Source organism: Melospiza melodia, chromosome 19 (genome assembly GCF_035770615.1).
Source record: "Melospiza melodia melodia isolate bMelMel2 chromosome 19, bMelMel2.pri, whole genome shotgun sequence".
NCBI classification, from domain to species: Eukaryota; Metazoa; Chordata; class Aves; order Passeriformes; family Passerellidae; genus Melospiza; species Melospiza melodia.
Genome location: NC_086212.1, coordinates 10072115 through 10082906, shown reverse-complemented (window position 1 = coordinate 10082906; position 10792 = coordinate 10072115). Strand labels below are relative to the sequence as shown.

The following is a 10792-nucleotide window of genomic DNA, read 5'->3' as shown; positions in this document are numbered from 1 at the left end:
ATAAATGAGAGATGATGATTTATGGCATGGTTGTGCATGGAGGTGTGCAAGAATTTCTTTGATAGCACGCTACAGAAAAATACTTCTCATACCTTCAAAGAAAAATTCTATGTGAAAGTGTATAAAACTAGTTTTTTGCAATCACTGATTACAGGACAAATCCAACAACTTTTCAAGATACGAGTCAAAAGATCTTCATAGATTCCAGTGCAGGAAGTTGAAGAGGAAAAACTCAATTTTTCCCATGCAACCCCTGAAGATGAGTTTTAAGGTCCCTTTCCACCCAAACTATTGTGATTCTGTGAATGAATGATTCTCTGATTCTCTCACTAAAGACCAGTCATGTACCTGTGCTGCAATAGGACTGCATGGCATCATCCTCATCCTCATCTGGCATTCCTGCCTCTATATCATAGCCTCTGTTCCAAATTTCCAGCAGGCCTTGAAAAGTAATTGCAAACAAATAAGAGAATAAATCTTTTTTATCTCTGACTTGGACAAAATCTGCAGTGAGCAGCTGGCTGGAGCAATGTCGATTTTTGCCTCACCAAATGCAATTTCCATTCTTGTGGTGGGTAGAAAGGCCACACATTTGATTTAGGACCTGCTGACACTTCTTGTTCTAGCAGAAAGGATCTCATTTTGGAATACACCAGAGGCAAATCTGCACAATTTACAGCCATTTGGCATTTAAAGTTGTCACTGTGTGGAAGTCAAGGGCATCGCTGCGTTAACTCTGCACAAAGGAATCTGGAGGAGGAGTTTTGGAGCACAAACAGAGAGGGGAAAACTGCAGAAGTTAACAAAAACATGGTTCAAGAGGGGAAAGAAAGGAACTAGCATGGCTGGAAGCCCAGTTTCTCCCTAGAACAAGGTTTTCCCCTCCTGAATGGTGAAAAATGGTAGGAAAAGTTGTGAAGATACTTCCCCCTTCCTCATTCCATGATAAGACCTGTGTGCTGGCCCTGGGCACTAGCAAAATAATGGTTTTATTTCCTGTCTGCAAATTGTCAGACTTCACCCACACCTTCCCTAAGGCCAAAATTATCCTGGGTCTCCCCCGGTTGCTGTGTTTGGCCAAGCAAACAGGAGGAGAGAAAAAGGCTGTGAGTCTCCCTTCACCCCAAGCAAATCAATGTCCAACCTCTCAAAGGCCACACAGAAATGAAGTTGTCACCTAAATAGCCTTAACAGGCTCTTGATATGACACAGGGAAAATGTGGAAAGACAGGGCTTGAAATCACAGCAGAAAACACGCATGGGATTTGGGCTATGGATGCACAGCAAGGCTCAGAGGCACAATGCCAGCCATGGTGTCCCAGCCCTGGAAACACATCCCAAACCAAACTTCTCCTGATCCATGCCCTTGCAAATAAAACCCCTACCAACTTATCCATGTAAAGGATCACTTTGTGGCTTTGTTTTGGTCCCAAAAGAAACTTGGCGCATCACTTTTCCCCTTGCCTTCCCCCAGCTGAAGGAGCTGCTGAGGTTCCTGGTAATGACACAATGACCTTTCCAAGAGGAAGTGCTTCCACAACGAAATGGAGCAGACTGGGATTGGCACAACTTGCAGGCAAGCACGGGCAAGAGGCTTCTGAAAGACCATGAAGAAAGAAAGAAAGCAGAGCCTCTTAACTCAGCTTGAGGGATCCAAACAAACCAAAGGATGTCCCAAAAATGGGGGGGGGTGAGATTCTTGGCAGGGCAGAAGAAGAAAGGAAAGATTTTCACGAGCATAGTGTGTGCAATAAAGTGTTCAGGCACAATGCAAACCATAAGAAAAGTGCCCACTCTGACCAACAGGGCTTCCAGAGGATGGAGCTCAGCACTTCACTCACAGCAAGGCAGGGACCACAGCATCCTGCATGTCCACCCTCTCCCTCTGCCTGGTGGCTGTGCCTCCCCAATTGCTGGCCATGAGAACGGCTTGGGATCATGGCAGCCTTTCAGAGGGGTTGCCTTTCGTTCATCTTTGCTTTCAAAGCACCCCCAAGTCCCTTGTCAGCAGAAGGAGAGATAATTAAATATAATACATGGTTAAAAATAAAAAATTCCATCCCCATAGTGTCTTGTCCTCCTTCTCTGTCTCATTTCTCTGCCCTCTGGATTGTCCCTCTTCAAGCTCATATTTTCTGAGTTTTTCCCAAGATGGGATCATTTCCAAATTGCTATGGTTCAGAGCAGTACCCCAGCAAGTCCCACTTAAGGCCACGTCCGCTGCTCATGGAAATATCCCAGCCATCATCCCTCTCCTCCAGGGATTTTCCATGTATTATATTGGAATTATGTCACCTTCCTGACAGCTAATGAGGAACCACAGAGTAACAACCCCTCACTATTACACATGCCCTGAAACCTAAGCCAGAAACAGACACATATTCTGTCTTTGACTCCAAAATACCTAAAGGTGTGATCAGCTCCTGCCGTTACATATCAATTCCCACCTAACACTTGTCAGCCACCAGTTAATGTGATCTACAAAAGCCTTGGCTGGGTGATTTATTCCTGCCCTGCGCTTCTGAAGATTCCCAAGAAATGCAAATTGCCTACTCTGCGCCATGGAAGTTTCACCTAATGATCTTAGAAAGAGAGTATGAAAGAAATCTGGACTTCACGGCTCCAGTTTGCTCATCACCGTGACCTCTTCCACAAGTGCAGGCTTGGACCTGCTTGTCCCCCCCAGAGTAAGCTGCAAGAAAGTATCTGCCAGCTAAGGGTGTCCTAGAAAGAGGAAAACCTTAGCTGTCAATCTCCTTGAGAAGTTCAACACGTGGGCAGCTGGAGCGGGCAGCTGCCAGCGCTGGGAGGCGGCGCAGCGGCTGCAGGGAGGCTTCACTGCCGGGGGGTTGACCAGCCCATGTCACTGAAGGGTCCCTCGCCCGTGGCCGACCTCGGCGGGGGACCACAGGGCGTGCACAGGTCAGAGTCGGTGTCTGACTCCCCTTCTGCAATGTAGGGTCTGATTTTGGCCACGGCTGCATAGCAACCGTTGTTAAGGATGTCCAAATTCTCTTTGGACTGGGAGATGCTAAAGCCGCTGAAAGAGCGCTCCAGTTCCTCGTGGTCCACCGAGGGGATGGAGATGGACGTGTCGCTGTCTCTCATGGCACTCTCGTGGTGTTTGGTTGTAATGTCTTCGTTCCTCAGGTACTCCGCGCTGCTCGCCCGGTGCCCGCCGCTGTAGGCGGACAGGGAGCGCTCGTGGGAGGGCGGAGGCGGGATCCGGACCAGCGAGCCGGGGTCCCCGATGGGAGAGGAGCCGTGGCTCTGCCGCTGGCACGACGTGGAGGGCGGGCAGGCGTTGCTCGGGGCTGGTGGCGCGGAGAAGTTCTTCTGACCCATGGAGCTGGTGGACCTGATGATCTTGATGATGCAGCCGTTCTTGTCGATGTGCTCCCGGCTGTCTTCGGGGCTGTGGTAGGGAGGAGCCGGGTCTGGTTCTTTGGACCCAAAGTAAGCCTCTGTCTCCGTTGGTGGGATGCCCATCCGCTGCATGTAGATGTTCACCAGGAAGTCCAGCTTCTTCTCCATGGACTGAACCTGCAAAAACACCACAGTTCCAGCACTATGTGCAAGCTGAGGCACATCAACATCCTGAGTACAAGCAACTTCCATCCAGGCACAAGTGTGGGACTGGGCTTCATAGATCACCTCTGCCTACAGTGACCCACAGCATCTCAAACTTTTAGAGTATTTAATTGTCCTGTTCTGAAGGGTTTAATTCTCCACCTTGTTACAGGATTTTCCTTATGCTCCTCTAATCTTTATGACTGGCACCAAGTTCTAGAAAAGCAGGAGAACACTTGCTCCTTCCAGCTCCTTCCTGCACTTTGCACTCGTCTGAGCTCAGAAGGCCATTGGGATTTCTGGGCCTTATGCTCTAGGAAGATTTTAAATCTTCAGCAAGGCCAGCGGCTCCAGCAGCCAGGCTCAGGGATTCATTTGAAACTTGTCCAGTGTGGTGGCAAAGAAACCAATGTGCTGTTTTCAAAAAGAATACAGGCTTTTTACAAACTCACTAAACTATAATTAAGATGCCTGGTTTGAAAGTAGCACTTAGGCTTCCAAGGCATTTAGTGCCTTTTCATAACATCCACCTTGCTTCTTTTTCAAAGTATTCAGGGGTCTCATTTTTTTTAACTAAAAGGTAACATTCCACTGAAAGGAAAAAGCCAAGGAAAAACCAACACAATGCATGCAACACTCTCTGACAAGAACCCTCTCCTGACCCAAGATACCTGTTTTTCAACTTTTCCAAGCCTGCCCATCATGCTGGGGTCTTCGGGCAGCTCCCCTTCTGCCGGCCCTTTGGTCCGATCCTTGTCGGTCATGGAGGATCCTCTCCCAACAATCTGGTCAACTCTAGCGGGATCAGAAAATCCCCCCACCCCCGGAAAAGGACCTGGAGTCAGTTGGAGGCAGCAGGTGAGGAGGGCACTGCTTGTTGTGCCTCCACGGGACAAAGCAACAGCCTCTCTCCCAGCTAACACTCCAAATTACTCACAGACACGCAGTGGCACTGAAGTGTTAATTCAGATGCAAAATTCAGAGCGGTATTAGCGGAGTTTGAAATTATCCATTTCTGTTTATACAGATAAAACCTGGCACATTATGCACAGTAAATTTACCCACTGCAAAGAATTTCTTTAGCTGGCTTTCTCCCAAATCGATTAACTTCTTATTTGCGCTGAGAAATTATTGTTTTGGGGGAAGATCAAGTTTTCTGTCTAGCAAATATCAATGGGATCTTTTTCAGTCTTTGCAGCAGTTACCTCTCCTCCATGCAAATGTCCATGTGTAATTCTCATGTCCATGAAAATAAGCTGCTTGTCCTAAGATCCAGACAAACAGGTGCAGTGATTACTGTTTTAGTGGAATTACATCAAGGCTGAATTTGGCCAGAACTCACCAAACATTACCAAACTGTTTTCATCTCAATGCAGTTCACACTTGTACTGCTAGATTTACTGGTTTTTATTAGCAGGGCTCCCAGCTGGAAGCAGCAGAGAAGGCTCCTGCCAAATCAGCTGGGAAAGGTTACCAGGCACATAATTTGGTACTGAATTCTTTACACACGTCACATTTGCACTTCCTTATTCCCAGTATGGAAACACCTGGCTTGATTAACAGCTCCATAGGCAGGGAAAGGAGGAGAGTAGAACCAGCCTGGAAGTTGGAATTCAATTTTATTAGAGGCATCGAATATAAATTTCTGCAGAGTAAACAGTGGAGCTTTTTGATCCCTCCAAAGTCTGGGGAGCAACTCATTTTTGGAATAACTTCTTAATGGCAGCCAGGTTTATGGACTAATTCTGTGCTGGGCAAACTTTACTCTTGCATAATGCACCAAACGTAAGGGTGGCAGGGGGAAAGAAGGGTTAATTAATCTGACTGAAACCAAGTTGAGGAATCTTGAGCAAAAACTCAAAATGCTTCTTACACAGTTCTGCCGTGTGGGCCATGGGTCCATGCACCAGGAGGAGGAAAAGGAAGGAGCTGAACACAGACAGACAGGGGAAAATGAACAAACAAAAACCAAGGAAAGGAATGAGATGTGAGGCTATTTCCAACACAAGAGCCATCTGTTTGCTTCACATTGGACAGGGACTTCATACTGATGTTGGCTGTTGACACTGAGGGACAGGTACCAGTGGGAATGGACCAGCGTGGCTCCCTTAGCTTATATTAGAGCAACAGCACTTTACAGCACCAGATCTGGCTCAAAGAGATGAAGTGGATGAGCACATCATACCAAAGACAGAAAATATAAGCCAACAATTGTTTCAGAGTTTAGCTTTAATCCCAGAAGCTACTTGATTTGGGCAGGGATGTGACAGAATTCTGTTCTGCTTAAAAAGCCATGTTTGATCCTTTGCTTAGCAATATAAGCACAGGAGTACAAGGAGCACCAAGTGCTGGAATTACAAGTGTGAGGAATATGCATGCCTTATTTCTCTCTTGTAATGGGAGAAGGAAGTCACTGACATTTACAGGAACTCCCCACGAGGGATGCAGTTACTGACAGGACATACAGCACAAGAAATCCTGGGACAAAGTCGTTACCATGTAAGCAAAGAGCTGTTAAATTGGGTACCTCGGGCTACCTTGGTGGGGAATCACAAGCCAAGGCGTGGTACAGCCACTGTATGACCTCCTCTCCTGTATGCACAAGCAAGTAGACTGGTAAAAGAATGAACATGAGTTTAAAGAGGCCCAAAGTCTAAATGTTATTGAGTATTGCAGAAGGCCGAGAACAGTCGGGGTGCTCTGTCCTCCTGTCGCATCCAGCAGCACAGTGACACTGAAATATGTCCACTCATGGAAATGAGACGTCCCTCAGGAGCTGTGGAGTGGAGCAGGGAGGCAGGACAGACTGTGACACAGAGAGGAAAACCCAACATTGCATCCTAACCCTAATTTTGACCTTGCAGAAATCAAGGCAGGACTTCTGCTGTCTTTCATATCTGTAGAGAAGAGCTATCCAGTGAGTGACCCTCACATGGCCCATTTCAGGGGCCAGCTGGCACTTCACTGCTGGAGTGATCACTAAGAAGAGCATTCAGTTGTTGCTCACTTTCAAATTGCCTTTAGACCTGCTGGGATTTAGGAGCAGGGCTGAAGCCCTTCCCAGAGCTCACCCATGAAGCATTCAGAAGCCCTTTCCCATTATAGAACTGACACCAGAGCCCAGAATTCCTGCTTGATTCATTCCCTTTGTGTCTGTACCTGAACACAGCCCTGACTCCTGGGGTGGTTGTCTCCCACAGCTCTGAGGAAGCAGAGCCAGATCCCTCCCTGGAGGCAGAGCAGCACCAAGGGTGGTGCAGGGGGCAGCTCTGGGCCTCTGGCTTCAGTGCAGGGAGGGGAGAAGGTGAACCAAGTCCTCCTTACTTTATGGGAGAAACCAGTGTCAAGGTCTCCTACCCCTTTGCTGCCCATGGCACAAGCTGGAGCACAGGAGAGTGCTCCTACCCTCAGCAAAGCCCAGATTTCATTTGTGACTTATCTGATATAAGAGAAAAGAGGAAATTCCTTGTGAGCTCCCCAACCCACCTGTACCTAGCTCAGAACCACCAAGAGCAGGAGGTCCTTTTAGCCATTACAAGATTTTGAGATTTTGTCCCAGCTGGGCAACAAAGCTCAAAAGATGAAGAAGAAAGAAGATATTCCACTATAGGAAGCAGAAGGGGATAATTTATGTTCTTACTGCATGACAAAGGACCAAGAATCTTCTGGGGTGCCCACCCCACTTCTACACTACAGGCCACGGGGAGATTTGTGTCTTCTCAATACTTATTTTTGCTGTGCCAAATACACTTGTGCAGAGGGAATAATTCAGCTGAAGCTTTGGAAGAGCCAGCCCCATGTTCTTCCTTTCCTGGCAGAAGAGGATTCAGAGATTTCTAAGGATGCACAACCAACTGTGCCATCTGCTGTCCCTGGTTGGCTCTGCTGGGCCTCACTTTGGGAGGGAGAAAGAAGAGGGGATTGCTCTTTAAAGTGGACTTTACTGTCTTTCCTTCTTTCTAATGATACAAAAAAAATGTAAATTCTTGCATCAGCCACAGTGCAGGTTTTCTCATGCTTCATTATGCTTCATGCTAACAGTGCATGCAAAGAGGTGTAATTTGTCACCCTCGGGCCAGAAGCAGACATCAAAAGGTCAAACGGCTCAAATGATATAAAAATGAAGTGTTTGGGAATAGATAGTCAAATATTTTCCTTTTTTGTCCTTTATCTCTTATAAATTTTTGTAAACAATCCAGGCATTGAAGCCAAACCCCCTTCATCCATGTCACAGGACTGGCTACTTACCCCTTCATTTGGCAATGAAACTTGCTCTGGACAAATTTAGATCAACAACTGTTTTCTAAAAATTACAGCTGAGATTGCACCTATTCTAGGCTAAATATTATCCAAATTGTCTCTGTGCAGAGCATGGAGCAAACACCACCAGCCAAACCACAGCTGCGGGCACCTACCAGGATCCCCCTGACTCTGCTGGGAGCTTCTTGCAGAAAGATTTTGGCTGAACTGAGCAATCCATAGGGTGAAGACAGCTCATGGGACATCCCTCCCATGGCCTTTCTCTGGGCAGAATTTGGCTAAAACAGGGGGTGCAGACTGAAAAGGAGAGGCTGGAGCCATCCATGGGGGTCTCACAGGACAAAGACCATGGCAGCAGCCGAGCCTGACCCAGGGTTTTTGGATCAGAGCTCTGATTCCCACCCATCAGCCCCCTGAGCACCTCACAAGTGCTGCTGGTGTCTGTGGGAGGATGAAACTGCCAAAAATTAAGTGTAGCACATGCCTTTTCATGGGTGGGAACAGAGATTTCAGCAGCCTTCTGCATCCTGCTGCTTTCTGCAGGCACGGCTTGATAAGGGGGAAATGGAAAAAAAAACCACTGGAAAAAGGAGAAATTACATTAAAAAGTCTAAACATCCCAGGAGCCTTGTGGGCATGGGCAAAGATTTTTAAATCAGTATTAGAAACTGTATAAATGGTGGGGGGAGAGTCATTAGCATGAAGCTGATACAGCAACAGTCTTGGACTGAATAAAATAAATATTCCATTTTGAGGCCTCCTCCCCTCAGATCCATTAATCACCTTTGCTATGTGTGAGGCACAAGTTTTCACATGAAAATCTTGCTTTTAGTGAAGGCTTGTCGGACGTGTCATCTTAAAGGTTAAATACAACAAAATCCATTTGAATATGTATTTTTAAATTTAAATATAAATGTTTCTGCAGATAGCAGGGTTATTTTGTTTTCAAAAACTTCTTTTGCCAGGGAGGAAGAATGGGAAAAAATACTTTTCTGAAAGCATTTTTTTTTCCAAGCATAAAGCTTTGGGCTTCTAGAAAATTCAATTTTTTTTAATGTTTGAGCTAGCTGAGTGGGAAAAGGTAAGCTTTCAATATTCTTTTTACTTACATTTCTCTAGTGAAGATTACTCAGAGCAGCTTAAATAAAAATCAAGAGATTTGTCACATATTAGCTCTTAGGGAGGCAAATATATTTAGGGAAAGAAAATATTTGAGGCTAAGCTTATTGCATTTGAAAATCACCTACTATTTCTGCATGGAAAATTACTTTCTGGCAAATATTTATACCTGCTTTGGGCTCTATTGGTCTCAGTACAAGGAGAAAATACAGTCCAGCTCATGGCCTTGCTGCCCAGACCTCAGAATGCCCTAAATTGGGGATTTTTGGGAGAATATATTCCTCATTGCATGAGCTTCAGATATGATTTTACTTAGAGAGATCTTAATGACAACTATCTCGCTGTGTGACTGAGGGCTGGGTTTGACTCCTGCTCCTTTTGCTTGGAAAATCAAGACTGATTTCTTATTTTTCAGAATATGAGTCCCATGGTTGTAGTACTTCAACACAATTTTTTCCTCCATGGTCAGTAAAATGGCACCAGGAGGAAATAGAGATCACTGTGTTCATCAGCTACAAAACACTTCATTCTTACTCTGCTCACTGAAATAAATTCATTTAATTGTCCCAAGAGCTGCAGAGGCTCCTTTGCTTGTGTGTGGATGGTGTCATCCTTTAGGAAGTGGATTGTTCACTTTATATTGGCTTTGTGGGTAAATATTCCACCTTCTACGTTTGAAGACAGCCTGATAAAATATGAGATCGTTTAAAAAGACACAATTTAGCTTTCTAACACCTCTAAGAAGACTGAAAATAGGAAATAGGCTTGCTGAAGGAACTGATGGTTATTGATGACTGAACGAACATCCCCTTTTTTGTTCCCCTCTGGCTTGAAGGCAAATCAGAGCACACCCAGAGCAGCAAGTGAGTGTTGATTTAGCAGGCTGCACTGCTAAGTGAGAAATGCCGTCATATAACTGGCATGAAGGGGGTTTGACATTAAGCAAATGAAAAAAAAATTCCGGAGAAAGCGGCATTTTGGTGAATCCTAACCTAGGCGAGTATTGGGGAGACTCTTTGGAAGAATACATGGGTCCTTTGGTTGGATACTTCTTATGCCGGGGAGTTGAAGGGGGTGGGGGACCCACAATCATATCTATCCTGGCAAAGTAAATAAGAGAAAAGACACCAGCAAAATGCATAATGAAGCAACACGTAGAGAAAAGTTGGTCAGAGAAAAGTCGCGGAAAGAAACAACTGACAAACAGAAGGACAGGGATAGAAAGAGAGAGAAATTGAAAATATAATCCACTGGAAACAGAAGGCTCTCGCCTACCACCTGGTTGTTGGTGAAAAACCAGAGTCTTACCCACCTCAGGGTAAGATTTGGGGATTTAGGCACCACTGCATCACCATTAGGAGCTCCCCCCGCCCCAGATATAACAGGCACCATGCTTTACCCTCTGGAATATATTTGCATATGTGTGGCAATATCCCATTGAGGTGGCTGGACATGAAACAACATATATTCATCCTCCTTTCAGTTCCAGTGCTAGAGAGCACATCCTCAGCTAGTTCAGGGAAGTATGAGCTGCTGGGAGTCGGCGAGGAACGCTGCAGGGCTGGATAACTCAATGAATGGGAGACATCCATGGTTGGCAAGGTGTCGGGATGGAACACGAGACAATGTGAACACAACACTGAAAAGAGCACATTGCAGACACAGTGACAGAGGTTTTACTGATTAAAGAGGAAAGTACATGTAAACACCCCAGAAATGTGCCTGGATGCAGCTTTAATCCACCACAGCCCTGCCTAGGGGAGGTCAGAGCTGAGCTGGGCTGGCAGGCAGAGCGCAGGGCTCTGGTGAAGGAAAGGGACACTAAAATATCTGTTCTCCAAGG

At 46.0% G+C, this 10792-nt stretch overlaps 1 protein-coding gene across 10 annotated transcripts in view; it reads right to left on the bottom strand.

The window, feature by feature from the left end:
- Positions 1–2126: 2126 nt before the first annotated feature.
- Positions 2127–10792, bottom strand: part of KCNQ2 (potassium voltage-gated channel subfamily Q member 2) — a 65061-nt gene continuing 56395 nt past the window's right edge. For 6 of the 10 annotated variants that reach the window (XM_063172476.1, XM_063172477.1, XM_063172481.1 and 3 more), the window contains 3 exons: positions 9942–10049; positions 4242–4365; positions 2127–3543 (listed from right to left, as the gene is read on the bottom strand). In XM_063172476.1, coding sequence (XP_063028546.1) covers positions 2836–3543; positions 4242–4365; positions 9942–10049 — 940 coding nt within the window. In that variant the 3' untranslated portion in view covers positions 2127–2835. The remainder of the gene's footprint in view (positions 3544–4241; positions 4366–9941; positions 10050–10792) is intronic. The other 4 variants (XM_063172483.1, XM_063172484.1, XM_063172485.1 and 1 more) reach the window with 1 other exon arrangement.